Below are 13,848 nucleotides of genomic sequence, written 5' to 3' on the forward strand. Positions count from 1 at the left end.
TCCCCTTTTAACCCCGAAGAGCCTGTTTCCCCACCCTCCCCCCAGGGAGGTACCCGCTCCCTTTCCCTCTCCCTAATTATGCCGTGGGTGAGGCTGGGCCCCAGATTCCTGCTCTGGGAGGGGCCAGGAATACAGGCTTCTCCCAGTGCCTGAAACACCCTTTCTGAACTTGGATTTCGTGGGATTTCCCCAGGTCCAGTGTTTCCAGAAGCCTTCTTAGGTGAGGAGAGAGGGGGGGCCACATCCCCAGGAGTTTCCCGGGGGTCACCGGCATACTGTTGGAGACGGATGACTGTAAGCAGAGAGAGGGGGAAATAAATAAACAGGGGAATGCATACCTATAGTGACGTAATGGGAAAAGCCGGAGTGCTAACCTGAAAAGTGGGAAGGAGAGAGATAAGACAGACTGAAGGAAAAAGAGTGGGAGCAAGAGACACACACACAAGGAAAAGAAAACACAGAGAGGCAGGTGCAGACACAGAGGGATGCTCTGTGCTCGGGTGCGCATCCGTCCACAGCCAGAACAGTGTCTTTGTGTGTCCTGGCCCCTGTGTGTAGGGGGAGGTTCCGCATCCAGTGCGGTCACTTCCCGTCCTTCCTGCCACCTGTGGGTCTCCAGGTGACACACGAGCCTGTGAGTCACAGGAGGCCGAAAGCGGCAAGGGGCATCGCACGGCACTTCAGCCAACTCCCTCATTTCGGGTGAGGAGTGGGAGGCTCAGAGAGGGCAGTGACTCACAGGAGGTCACACAGCAAGGTCCACGTAACCACCCAGAGGCCCCAGTTCCAGCTCTGGGCTCTTACTCATGCCAACTACCTCCCCTGCCAGCTGAGCAGAATGTGAGGAAAGATCTAGTTCTGGACTATTTGTGACGCATCTTCTCCAGCAAGAAGTGGGTTAATTCCAGAGGTTTGTCCGGCTCTTGTGCCATCCAATTGAACTTTCGGCTGTGATGAAGAGGCTCCGTATTTGCTATCCAAGGCTACAGGGGTTTTGACATGCGACGAGTATGACTCAAGGATTACATTTCTGATTTTAGGCTATTTAAATTTAATTTTAAATAGCCACATGTGTCTAGTAGCTATTGTATTGACCTGCACAGGTCCTGATGAACTACCTATTATGAAGGTTGGAAAGAAAACAATGATCCCTTCCTTTTACTGGGTCTCAGCTATGTGCAGGCTGACTGACGTAGTGTGCATACTTCTGTGTGCATGATTTTACAGATAAGGAAAGGAGTCTTCATCAAGGCAGTTTTGTTAAGAAATGATCCCTTGCTCCTGTTACTTGCTGGCTGTGTGACTGTGAATAGGCAACTTCCTATCTCTGTGCCTTAGTTTTCCTCATCTGCAAAATGGGTGTAATAATAACAGCACCAACCTCATATGGTTTTGTGAAGATTGTGTTGGTCAACATATTTAAAAGCCCTGGGACCGGGGTCACTGGCACACAGGGAACATTCAAAAGATTCATTCGTTTAGTAAATATTTATTGAAACGTTAGTGTGTGCCAGGAATTGGGTTTGCAGCTGGAGGTACAACAGTGAACCAGACAGCTATTTTCACTTCCAGAGTCACAAGTTAGAATGATGTAGGAATAGAACCCAAGTCTCCCAATCCAGACCTCACATTGATTACCAAGTTAACAGCATCTCTTGTGGTCAAGAAGCGCCCCCCACCCCCACCAAAGTACATAAAGGGGGTCCTGGCTCAGGCTTCCTTATTAACAGAATGAACAGGAAACCACAGCCCCAAGTAGGGATTAGGGGATTGGGCTGTGATCAGCCGGTCCTAGCTAATTGTTCTCCATGGTCTTCTGGATCCAGTCCACATATTTGCAGACCTTTGTGTAAACACCAGGCTTTTTGGAGACAGCACATGGATCCTGGCCCCAGGAGATGATGCCTTGAAGAGACCCGTTACAGACCAGAGGGCCCCCAGAGTCACCCTGGAGATGGGGAAAAGAGAACCAGTTAGAGAGGAGGCGAGAGGGGAAAGTGTTCATGGTTTTTGAGAGGAGGTGGGGATGGTGTTGGAAGAGAGGTGGAGATTGAAGATGGGATTGGCTGTGGGATTGAGGATGAGGTTAGAGTTATAGGTGAGAACAAAGATAGTATAGAAAACTGATTGGGGGGACTTCCTTGGTGGTCCAGTGGATAAGAATGCGCCTTCCAATGTAGGGGACTTGGGTTCAATCTCTGGTCAGGAAACTAAAATCCCACATGCAGTTAAGCCTGTGGTCCACAACTAGAGAAAGAATGATCTGTGGATGGTTGGGGTTGGAAATAGGGATGGGGATGGGAGTGGAGCTGGGGATTGTGTTTAGGGTAGAAATGGGAACCAGGAGTGGAGTGGGATTGGGGGGTTGCCGGGGAAAGTTGGGGAATGAGGTTCTGGTTGCTGATGAAGATGCAACTGCGGTGGGAGTTGGCAATGGGAATGCGGTCAGAGACCCAGGCCCTGCCCTCTGACCTGGCAGGAGTCTTTGCCCTCTTTGCGGACACTGGCACACACCATGGTGTCTGTGATGTTGCCAGGGTAGGCGTCCTCACACTCCCCGTGCTTGATGATGGTGACGTTGGCACACCGCAAGTTACGGGGCAGGTGCACTGTAGAGACGACATGAGGGGCGGAGAGAATGAGAACCCCTCGTCCCCTTCCCCACTCTGCGGGGCTGCCTCTAACCCCAGCAGAGAACCAAGGCCCTTTCTCTGCACCCAGCTCCCATCCTTCTTGCTTGCAGCCAACTCACCTCTCTGCTTGTAGCGACAGTAACAGTAATGCCATTAAGTAAAATTCTTTATGCCCGTTGCTCTATAAACATTATCTATTGTGATTATTCTCATCTCATAGAGAAGCCGTTCGCCTAAGGACCTACAATTCTGCAGGTCGTGGATCTGAAACTGCACATCCGATCTGCTGAATCCAGGCCCCAAACGTTTGTCTCTGCCCTCCCCAGCCCTTACTTTTCCACTCTTCCTTTCGGCTTATCCCACTATTGACACCCCCGCATGGCTGCCTCTTGTATTACTGCAAGTGCTCGCCTTTGAAGGTTCCTCTGGCTCCCGCTGTCCTTCTGCGATTTTAACCACCGTGCCCCCCCCAACTCCCCATCACGTTCCCCTCTGGAGCCCCTACACTGGGGGCTGGACATGGTGCCCCAGCCGGAAATGAGGCAGTTGGCCCCAGCGGCGACACAGCATGGTGACACGGTGAGGGGTCGCACGGCCCAGGTGAGGTGGGCCGGGGTCCTCATCTTCACCAGCATGATGTCGTTGCGGTGGTCTCTGTTGGGGAGGCTGTTGTTGAAGTCTGGGTGGGGGAAGGACTCGGTGGCAGTTCGGGTCTGCTCACAGCCTTCCTGCCGCTGGAGGCTGTGCGCTCCCAGGCGAACCACGTATCGGCTGAAGTGGGAGACACGCAGCGGTCAGAGATGGAAGGGGAGGGAGACACAGGAGATGGAGAGAGGCGTGGGGGTGGGGGGGAGGGACGGAGAGAATGAGGAAGCGCGGCTCCACCTCCAACCTCGCCCCCATCGCCCACCACGACCTTATCCTCAGCACGACATCCGACCCCCGAGCCCAGCGCCATCCCGGCTTCCGAAATCCTTCCTCCTCCTCCCACCGTCGATCCCTGACCCCACCGGCCCCACCCGAGCCCCGTCCTCCCTGGCCTCGAGCCCCTCTCCACCCATCTCTCCATCTCCAGCCGCCTCCCCTCCCGGCCCCGCCCCGGCCCCCGCACCCACGGCTTGCGGCAGTGGGCTGCTGTCAGGAGCCATCTGGGGGCGATGAGCGTGGCCCCGCAGAGCAGCCTCGTCTTCTGGAAGAGAGCGGCCTGCCAGGGCTGAGAATGAGGGGGGCACTCGTAGCCCTTGATGATTCTGGTCTCTCCCCCGACGTGCCCTAGAAGGGGGTGGGGAAGCAAAGGAGGGGGCCCAGGCATGAGAGGACTCCCAGAAATGGCGGGAAGAGGATCATAACCCTGGGGACGCACTGTGTGGACAGGCTGGGTATCAGATGAAATCCTTCCATACCAGTTGCTCAGGAGCCACTGTCCTGAGCTCTCTGAGTATCTCCCACACCCCCTCAGCCGCCCCAGCCCCTCCTCTGGGACCCTCTTTGCCCTCTCCCTATTCTAGCTCTAAAGGGAATACACCTTTAGGTGGCAGGGGGCATCCGGGCAGGGCTCATCTACTCTTTCAGATGCCTTGTTATTCTGTATTTTTAATATCCGCTCCATCAGTGTCTACACACAGAGGGCTGGGAATCCTAGAGACTTGGGAGGCCCCTGCCCGTGCCCCCCGCCCCCACTGCTACTGTACCTGTCACCAGAGCAAACATGATTAATTGCAGAGTCATCATGGCCTGGAGCGGGGAGGGCAGGCCCCAGGTTCTTCTGGGGACAAGAGGGACAAGGGGTCAAATCACTTCCTGGGGAGATGGAGGGCTGGTCCACGACCCTCTCACCCCCTCGCCTGCTCCCCCAGCGAGAAACAGCCAGGTTTGCAGAATTCCCTGGTTCTCACAGCACCCCAACCTCCAAATTTTTAAAATAAATCTCTACTATGGAGGGTGGCTTTGCAGGGGCCCAATCCCAGTTGGGGGCTTCTGCAGTAGCTCAGCAGTAAAGAATCCGCCTGCCAATGCAGGAGACCTGGGTTCCATCCCTGGGTGGGGAAGATCCCCTGGAGAAGAAAATGGCAATGCACTCTAGTATTCTTGCCTGAAAAATGCCATGGACAAAGGAGCCTGACGGGCTACGGTCCATGGGGTCGCAAAGAGTTGGACATGACTGAAGCGACTGAGGACACACGCACGTGATCCCAGCTGGAACCTCCAGAAGCTAGGGGAAGGCTTTGCCCAGGGCAAGGGATGGGCTGACCCTGTGTAGTCAGCCATGGGACCTCGGAGGCCCTTCTTGCCCACCTGAGACTTAGGGTCCAGCCAGCTGGAGATGGGGGGATAAAAGGAACCAGGCTCCATTCAGAACCCACCCCAGAGCTATCTGTGGTGTAAGAGGGAGCTCAGCCTGGGACAGCATTCTGACCCCCAACCCTGCTGAACCCCTGCCCCTTGGGAGAACAGCTAGACGACAGGGCAGAGTGGGGCAGGTCACCTGGCCAGGGGGGGTGGGGGTGGAGGGTTGGACTTGGTGATGGAAGCTGGGGTCAGAGGACACTGAGATTGGGGTGGGGGGCAGCCTGCTGGAGATACAGATCAAGGCAGACAGACACAATCCCTCCACCCCGAGAAGGACGGAGCAGGAGGAATGATGCCAGGCGAGGCCTGGCACCCTCAGCAAGGTACCTTCCCTCTGCCCTCCCACCCCACCCCCAGACTCACGGGTGCTGGGGCTGGGGCTCGGGGGGCAGCAGCGTGGCTGAGGCAGCAGGTCTTGGAGCGGGAGGCACCAGGAAGGTGAGCAGGCAGGGCAGCCCAGGGCGGGCCCAGGATGACTGGCCTCCCAGCCCTGCCTCAGCGCCCGGGGGGCAGGGTGTGGGGGCACTCCCCATCCTGGCCCGGGCCCTTCATGTGTTGCCCACCTGCCACTGTCGTGTCCCCAGGTCTGTCTGCTCTGTGCCTGTGTCCCCTCACACGCCTGCATCCATCTGTCTGCTTCCTTCCCAGTCACTGTGAATCCGCCTTCATCTCTTCCACTTTCCTATAATTCTCTGTGTGTGTGTGATTTTTCTTCCTGATCCTTTCTCTCTCTTTATCCAGCGCTGTTTTTCCCTCCCAGTCCCTGCACATCTCCTGTAATTCTTTCCGTCTTTCTGTGCCTCTCTCTCGTCCCTGCCTCCCTCCATCCCTGTCCTTCCATCTCTCCCCACATCCATGTCTAAATCCCTCTCAGTCCTCCTCCTCTCCCAGTCTGGCTGTGTCTCCTGTCCTTGTTCCTCCCTTCCCACAGCCCCCAAGCCCAGGGGTGGCCCTGGCCCCTTCCTTCACCATTCCAAGGAGTGGGGTGGGGGGACTCGGGCATCACACAGGTGGGGCTGCTGCCAGGTGGAGGGGCAGGCAGGAGGGTGGGGGAGGCAGGTTGGGGCCTGTGGGATTCCAGGCCCAGGAGAGGGAAGTCCGCCCTGGGCTGGCACCCCTCCCCATCAGGGCTCCTCCGGGGCTTCACTTCCCTGCCCACCCTTCTCCCAGGGTCCTCGGGAGCCAGCTGTGGCCCTTACTCACTCTGTGACGTAGGTCCGATGACTTCTGGAATCTGAGCCAGCTCAGCTTCCCCCCTGCAAAACTCAAGTGCCGATCCCTACTTCTGCAGGCTTGTTTATTATCACTTAGATCTCCCTCTGTCTTGCCCTCCTCTCTCCCCTAATGAGATGTGAAGCAAGACTAGGGGATAGGCTTGGGTTCTGACAGCAGCCAGCCTTGGCCCCAAATCTGGGCACTGCCTCTTCCTACCACAGTGACGTGGGATGAAGGACTCCACCCGGCTGAGGCTCAGTTTCTTCATCTGTGAGGTGGGGGTGACAGCTCTGCCTCAGGGGGTTGGGATGAAGACTTAAGGAGAGCCGGGTACAGTAGGCATCCAGCAAAATGTTGCCACGGCTGTCCTGATTGCCCCTCTCCCTCTCCCATCTCAAGTGTCCCTTCCATTCACTGGGGAGAAGAAATTCTCTTTCTAACTTCTGGAGAGGTTATGAAGACTGACCCTAAGAGGTGGGCAGAACTATTTTAAGACTAAGGCTGGGTCCTTTTGCTTTCTAGGGCTACACCCCCTCCTCTAGCATCACAGACATCAAAACAGACCTGCACCCCACATTAAACATAACACATGCTCAACTCCGGGTGAGCCAAGTTGCGATTGGCTTGTGGGAAGAACATTATGTTTTATAGACATTTAATTAAATGGTAGTGAATTTTGATCTTGCAGCTTTCATTTGCTATTTTGGAGCTGACAACCCTGTCCCTCCCCCCCCACCTCCAGCATGCACATACACACACACACACACACACACACACACACACCGCCCCATGTCAGGTACACACACACACACACACCGCCCCATGTCAGGTCCTTCATGGCCCTTTGAAAAGTTTATAAGCTCTAAACTTATAAGTTCCTCTTGTGGCAGATGGAGAAAAATGGCCTTAATTTCTAATGTAATTTTCTCTAGTGCATTCACGTGAGGCTCCTGAGGGAAAACCCTTAACCTCTCTCATCTTTATTTCAACACCTGTGGGTAAGGTAACTGATGAGCCCTCCCTCTAATCTCAACAAGCAGAGGTTTTCAAATAGACACAGTCTCTCCTCCAGGTTTATTCCAGACAGTCACACACTTCTTCTGCTTCAACCGTGGGTCTTAGGAGGGCTGGCTGAAGTTGGGAGTTCTGCCAGGAAGAGTCCCAGCTCAAGAAGAGTGGGAGCTAGAGGTGACGATGGAGACGGTGTTGGCGCTCTGCGGGTCAGAGTGGCCCCCAAGCTGAGATATGACGATGCAGACAGCAGGTCAGTTGCTCCTCATGACTGTCTGGATCCAGTCCACGTACTTGCAAATATTGGTGTAGACCCCTGGGATGCCTTCTTGTCCGCAAGGCCCCACGGATCCCCAGGACACCAGACCCTGAAGGACCCCGCCACACACCAGGGGACCCCCGGAGTCTCCCTGGAAGACAAGAGGTGAAGGAGCATGGTGTGAACATGGGGAAACCCTGTTCCAGTTTGCCTCCTGCCCCTTCACCCATTTCTTGGGCCTTGAGGACGGTGGCTCCAAGCCTTATCATCAGAGAAAACAAGCATAGCCAGGTTCCCAGAGGACAACAGGGACTAAATAGAGAACACACTGTCCCTAGGGGCCAATCCCAGGGAAGGAGGGCGGGCCTCTATGCCAGTGTAGAGGGTTCTCTGAGACAATGCCTGAGCCCTGACCAATGAGGGAAGAGAGTGCAGGCACCAATGACCAATCCCAGTGGGGGAGGGCGGGACTCCATGCGGGCTCAAGGAACATGGCTGGGGCCCTGACCAATGAGGGAAGTGGACACCGGTACCAGTGACCAATGGTAGAGAAGGAGGACTGGACATCTCAAGAGTCCTCTCAAGGACTCTGGCTGGGGCCCCGGCCAGTAGGGAGGTGCAGCCTTCTAGCTGGAGGACCAACAGGACAAGCTAGTGGAATTACAGAATGAGAGAGCCCTCCAGCCCCTCTCTCCTGCTCCATCCAGGAATCGTTCTCACCTGGGCCAGCACCAACAGGAGGATGGATGATACTGGGAAGACTCAGGACTGGAGAGACATGCGGTCACCTGCCTGAGCTCCGAATGTCAGCTATCTTTTGCTCTCCCCCCCTTTGTGCCCCACCCCAAATCTCTCCTGCTCTGTACCTGCGCTCCCTGTCTCTGCCCTCCACTCCCTGGGCTCTCTCCCTGGCGCTTTCTGTGCCTCTCCTTCTTTCTGACCTCATCTCTCTCCCCGTCTCCTCTCTCTGACTTGCCCTCTCCGCCCCCCACCCTCACCCCACCCCGTTCTCCCTCCCCTTCCTCCCATCCTGGGTGTTGCCTGCAAGTCGCTCACCTGGCAGGCATCCTCCCCAGCTTCGCCGCCAGCACACACCATGTTGTCAGTGATTCTCCCAGGGAACACTGCCCGGCAGGTGGCATTGGAGACGATGGAGAGGCTGAGGCACTGGAGTCGGTCTGGGAACGGGCCTGGAGATGGAAGATGGATGCTGGAGGATCCCCCAGTGCTTCCCTCATCCTGCACCCCTCTCCCCCAAAGAGGCCACATGGAAGCCCGATACAGGTTTATCCTCCACTCCCTCCCTGTGATCTCCAAGACAATCCTCAGGCCTTTAAATTTCAGATGATTTGATTACATAGTGGCTCTTGATTTCAATTCATTGGCCCAGTCCCCCCGACCTTTAGCCTGTGACTCAGATATAGTAACTCCAGACCTGACCTTCTCCTTCAATCCCAGCTACTGTGACTTTTGACCTCCAGTCTTTTTAAATAACCCTTTGAGCCCATCTTGGCCTCGTGTCTTCTCTCCATCTTCTGTGTCTTCACCTTAACCTCTGACCTCGGCTCTGCATCCTCTAAACCACTGGTTCCTACTCCAAAGTGGCCTCTGATCCTAGTTTACTTGACCCCAGACTCCATGACCTCTAACCCTTGGCTCCACACACCAAACCCTATGGCTTCCAGTCCTGGACTAGTGACGCTTGATGGAACCCCAGTTTCCGTCCTCAGATTGCGGCCGACATCTGGGTCCCATAACCTCAACTCCACAGTGACTGACACCAGAGCCCATGACCCATGACCCCAAGATCCTATTATCTATGCCTTCTGCTCTTGTCTAATGACCCTTGATATCTCTCCACCTCTGACCTCATCCCTGACCCATGACTTCCGACTCCATATTCAACCACTGAAACACTTTGATTCCCAAGGCCCTTGATGCACCATATTCTTAGACCCCAGGGCATGATCCTGATGGGGGACCGTTTATCCATCCTTCCTCTGAGAAGGCAAGACCCTTGACCTCTCACCCTATACCCCCAGCTCTGTCCCTCCTGACCCCAAGACCCCCTTACTCCATGGGTGGTTGGTGGTGCCCCAGCCTGAGATGTGGCACTCGGTGCCAGCTGTTGCACAGGTCGTGGGCAAGGGCAGGGGCTGGACGCTGGTGGTCAGCCGGACAGGGGTGCCCAGTCGCAGAAGCCGGAGGTCATTGTCATGGTTCCCCAGGTTGCCTCGGTAGCTGGGGTGGGTCACCGAGAGGCCACTGCGTCGGATCTGTTCTGTCCAGTCCAGTTTGCTCAGGCTGTGTTCCCCCAGGCGCACCCAGTACCTGCTAGGGGGGCATGGCGGGTGGTAGGTGGGCTGTCCCAGTGCTCCCAGCCCCCCTGCCCCTCTCTGCCGCTCTGCACCTTGCTGGCTGTTCTCTCGCTCCTTCATTCCCTTGCCCTCGCTCGCTCTGTCTCTTCCCATCTCTCGGTCTCCATTCACACTGCCATCTCTCCTTCTCCAGCGTTTGTCCTGTGTGTCCTCTCCAAGCCCCTGTGTCACTTTCTGACTCTGATCCTCTTAGCTGGTGATGCCCACAGAGGCAGGGACATCTGTTAGTCCTGTTCACTGCCCCGGAATGGGGCACCTTCTGCCACCCAGCAGAAGGCCTGGGTCATCACTATTGTCAACTAAATGAAGGGGGAAATAATGAGTAGATTCTGTTTGTCTTGCTGGTGTCCCTCCCTGTCCCCACATCTCTCTGTCTCTCCATCCATATCTGAGAGCGTCAGACTTATAAAGCCCAATCCCCTCATTTTACAGATGGGACCACTGAGGCCCAGAGAGGTACCAGGTATAGCCTTTGACATTGCACAGAGAGTTTGGGTTAGACATGGGTCCACGGCTCAGACTGGGCCAGGGGACACTAGACTGGTGACACACACCGTGTGGGAAGGAAATGAGCCATGAGGGAATATAGGGGTGGGGTGGGCAGGTTGCAAGGCCCCTGCCCTCCACCCCACAGTTCCCCACCCAGGTCCACTGTAAGGAAGTCCTACTTCCGGTCTAACCTCAGGCTCTCTTGTTGCAGGACCATCTCCTTACTCCTGTGAGCCCCTCCCCTCCCCATCATGCTCCCTTTGACCACCCGGAGTAGGGAGGCTCCCAGGTGGGGGCTTACCTGCCGCTGCAGTGAGCAGCTGTGAGAACCCACCTGCGGTCAATGAGGACCCCCCCGCAGCGCAGACGGGTGCCCTCAAACAGCCCCACCTGCCAAGGCTGAGAGTGAGGAATGCACTCTGTGCCATTAGTGATCTTCTCTTTGGCCTCGTGGCTGAACCCTGAGGACAGGGACACAGGGCAGAGAGATGGGGGTCAGAGGCTTAGAGACTATGGATCAGATAGAAAGAGGAGTACGCAGCTCTGGTGCACACAAGCCACAGCTGGGAAGTCTGCGTGCCTCAATGAAGGATCCCACATGAGCCACGAAGATCCCACGTGCTGCAACTAAGATCCAATGCGGGCAAATAAATAAATTTGAAAAAAAAAATAAAGAGGGATACAGAATGGGTAAGAGAAAGGTGAGAGAAAGAAACAAACTGAGAGACAGCGGGGGCCGGGGGCCGGGTCAAAGGCAGGGAGACACACTGAAACACTCAGAGAGAAAGAGAGAGGAGAGTGATGCTTCAAGACAGAAATAGAGATTCAGAGAGAGAAAGGACAGAGACGTGGTGACAGGGACAGAGCGGAGAGGATGGAGGGGAGAGAGAGGCACATGACCCCGGGAGATGGAAATGAATGGAGACATCGACCTGCCAGCCACCCTCCCCTCCTCAGTGCTCGGCATTCTCATGAGGGAGGGACCCACCTTCCCTCTGGGGGACTCACCAACGAAACACAGGAGCAAAAAGATGCTGGCCCTCATGGTGGACCACTTCCAGGTTCTGGGGGGGACGAGATGCAGCATCTCAGAGATGGCAAGGGGACCCTCCCGTTCCCATCCCTTCCACCAGCAACTCCACGAGGAGGGGACGGTCCACACGCCCATCCCCTCAAGGGTCCCCTCCCCACCCTGCCTCCCACCGGTGTCTGCCTGCCTCCTTCTCACCTGGTCTCTTGGCGTGCCGATTCCTCCAGGTGTCTGTCGCAATCAGCCTGTCCGTCTCTCTCTCTCTCTGCTATCTCTACCCACCCACCAGCTTGTCCTTTCATCTGCCGGCTACCCTGCCAGTCCACGCTCCCGCTGTCCACATGTCATGCTGTCCACCTGTCTCCCTCCTTCTGTCTGTCTGTCCCAGACCAGCGGCTGACACAGCTTTTAACTCTCTTTGTCCCAGCCCATGCTGTTTTTCCGGGTTGAGGGAAGGGGCAAGGAAGTCATGGGGTGGGGCGCCCTCTAATCCCGGGAAAACTCTTCTAGGCTAATGACACTTGACTGAGATTTACAGTTAAATGGAGGGGGGAGGAGGCCCGGATGACTCTGGAGGGAAGACCCAGCCCCTCTCCTTCTCCCCTCCTCTCCAGACCAGCCAGCAGCCACTGACTCACGGCCAGCTGGGAGCCGAGTTCTAATCCTGACTCCAGTGACAAGCCTCAGGGAGGGTTGGGGAGGTGGATCCCTGGGACTCAGGGAAGGGTAGAAATGGGAGTCAGGGAAACTGAGGGCAGAGAGAGCCCGAGAAAGAAGAGGTAGAAAGGGAAGAGATTTCAAAATAGGTGAGATAGGAATTTCCAAACCGGGATCTAAGGAAGTCTGGTTCTAACGGAAGTCTTAAAATGCAAACAATTCTTTTCCTGGCTTTCAGAGCACAGGTCTTATGATATCAGGTTGATTTATCTAATTCCATGAAAATTGTTTTGCATGGGTACTTCCACTGAGAAAGAAATGGAATAGGGAACAGAGAGGGAGGATGAAAGAGATTTAGGGCAGAGTCCTTCTCTCTCATTCTCTTTCTGCCATCATCTTTTTTTTTCTTAATTAAAATTCACATGACATAAAATCTAGATTTTGGGGATTTCTGTGGTGGTCGAGTCCCCAATGCAGGAGACATGGGCTCGATCCCTGGTCAGGGAGCTAAGATTCCACAATCTTCAGAGAAACTAAGCCCACTATGAAAGATCCCGCGTGCTGGAACTAAGACCCAACATAGCCAAATACATAAATATTTTTTAAAAATCCAGCCTTTGAACCAGTTTAAAGTCTACCATGCAGTGAATTTTCCTGTACTCAGAATGTTTTGCAACCATCACCACCATCTAATTCCAGAATATTTTCATCACCCCCAAAGAACACCCTCTACCTGTTAAGCTGATGCCTATCCACTGATGAGTGGACAAATAAAATGTCTGTCCCTACTATGGCGTTTATGGGTGTTAAGTCACTTCAGTTATGTCTGACTCTTAGCGACCCCATGGACTGTAGCCCACCAGGCTCCTCTGTCCATGGGATTCTCCAGGCAAGAATACTGGAGTGGGTAGCCCTGTCTCCCTCCAGGGGATCTTCCCCACCCAGGGGGTCGAACCTGCGTCTCTTGCGTCTCCTGCACTGGCAGGCTGGTTAGCACCACTTGGGAAGCCCACTATATATTCAACTATTAATATTAAAGGAACAAGTACCGATGTTTGCTATCCATGGAGAAGGGCTTCCCTGGTGCCTCAGTCGGTAACGAATCTGCCTGCAGTGCAGGAGACCCAGGTTAGATCCCTCAGTGGGGAAGATGCCCTGGAGAAGGAAATGGCAACCCACTCCAGTATTCTTGCGTGGAAAATCCCATGGACAGAGGAGGCTGGCGGGGGACAGTCCATGCGGTTGCAAAGAGTCGGACAGAACATAGAGACTAAACCAGCATCATCCGTGGGTGGAACCTTGATAACACTGTGGAGGGTGAAAGAAGTCAGTCACGAAGGACCACAAACCATACGATCTCGTTTATTTGAAATGCCCAGAAAAGGCAAACTGGTGGAGATGGAAGGAAAGTGGTTCAGTGGTCGCCTGGGGCCGCGGGGAGTCGGGATGGGGAGTGAGTGCTTGGTGGTTCTCTTTGACACACAGATTTGCAGCTTGTGACCTCCACATAAAGCCAATTCCTTTCTGTAGCTGGAGGCTCAAAGAGGACAGACCTCCTGCTTTCAAGAAAAGCGCCGAGAGCCTTTGTCACCTCTCCCAGGGAGCCCCCCAGAGCTCTCAAGTCCCCGTGCCTCACACTTTCCTCTTGGGCATCATCATAAGCTCACTATGCAGCCCATTTATAGGGAGAACTCAGGGGTGACATCCCCGAGCACGGAGACCACCATAGGTGAGGAAACTGAGAGGCAACTGAATGAAGCCACTTGCTCACAGCCCCACAGCTGAGAAGAGGCAAAATTGGAGTTAGAGCCCAGGCAGACGGGCTCC

The 13,848-nt window shown here is 55.0% G+C and overlaps 2 protein-coding genes across 4 annotated transcripts; both read right to left on the bottom strand.

Annotated features, from left to right (window-relative positions):
* Window positions 1-1,473: 1,473 nt before the first annotated feature.
* KLK11 (kallikrein related peptidase 11) lies at window positions 1,474-7,045 on the bottom strand. 2 transcript variants are annotated; one of them, XM_042231099.2, is made up of 6 exons: window positions 6,186-7,045; window positions 4,325-4,398; window positions 3,749-3,905; window positions 3,139-3,404; window positions 2,473-2,609; window positions 1,474-1,948 (listed from the first exon to the last, which is right to left on the bottom strand). In XM_042231099.2, the coding sequence occupies exons 2-6, from the start codon at window positions 4,362-4,364 to the stop codon at window positions 1,796-1,798; spliced, it is 753 nt and encodes a 250-aa protein (XP_042087033.1). In that variant the 5' UTR covers window positions 4,365-4,398; window positions 6,186-7,045; the 3' UTR covers window positions 1,474-1,795. The 2 variants fall into 2 exon arrangements, with proteins under 2 accessions (XP_042087033.1, XP_060254836.1); XM_060398853.1 differs by having other exon boundaries at window positions 4,325-7,045.
* Window positions 7,046-7,161: 116 nt separating this feature from the next.
* KLK12 (kallikrein related peptidase 12) lies at window positions 7,162-11,750 on the bottom strand. Of its 2 annotated transcripts, XM_004015398.6 has the most exons (6): window positions 11,563-11,750; window positions 11,343-11,398; window positions 10,636-10,795; window positions 9,542-9,801; window positions 8,524-8,657; window positions 7,162-7,618 (listed from the first exon to the last, which is right to left on the bottom strand). In XM_004015398.6, exons 1-6 carry the CDS (start codon window positions 11,664-11,666, stop codon window positions 7,463-7,465), a joined length of 870 nt encoding a protein of 289 aa, XP_004015447.3. In that variant the 5' UTR covers window positions 11,667-11,750; the 3' UTR covers window positions 7,162-7,462. The 2 variants fall into 2 exon arrangements, with proteins under 2 accessions (XP_004015447.3, XP_060254834.1); XM_060398851.1 differs by lacking the exon at window positions 9,542-9,801 and having other exon boundaries at window positions 11,563-11,621.
* Window positions 11,751-13,848: the final 2,098 nt, after the last annotated feature.

Source organism: Ovis aries, chromosome 14 (assembly GCF_016772045.2).
Source record: "Ovis aries strain OAR_USU_Benz2616 breed Rambouillet chromosome 14, ARS-UI_Ramb_v3.0, whole genome shotgun sequence".
Classification (NCBI taxonomy): Eukaryota; Metazoa; Chordata; class Mammalia; order Artiodactyla; family Bovidae; genus Ovis; species Ovis aries.

What these genes read in the sequence shown, in the direction of transcription:
- KLK11 (XM_042231099.2), bottom strand. Translation starts at nt 4,364, where the DNA reads ATGATGACTCTGCAATTAATCATGTTTGCTCTGGTGACAG. An exon ending in CATGTTTGCTCTGGTGACAG is followed by an intron (nt 3,906 to 4,324) that starts GTACAGTAGCAG and finishes ACCCCCTTCTAG; the next exon opens with GGCACGTCGGGGGAGAGACC. An exon ending in AGGGCAAAGACTCCTGCCAG is followed by an intron (nt 1,949 to 2,472) that starts GTCAGAGGGCAG and finishes CCCCATCTCCAG; the next exon opens with GGTGACTCTGGGGGCCCTCT.
- KLK12 (XM_004015398.6), bottom strand. Translation starts at nt 11,666, where the DNA reads ATGAAAGGACAAGCTGGTGGGTGGGTAGAGATAGCAGAGAGAGAGAGA. An exon ending in TCGGCACGCCAAGAGACCAG is followed by an intron (nt 11,399 to 11,562) that starts GTGAGAAGGAGG and finishes CGTCCCCCCCAG; the next exon opens with AACCTGGAAGTGGTCCACCA. An exon ending in TTTGCTCCTGTGTTTCGTTG is followed by an intron (nt 10,796 to 11,342) that starts GTGAGTCCCCCA and finishes CCCTGTCCTCAG; the next exon opens with GGTTCAGCCACGAGGCCAAA.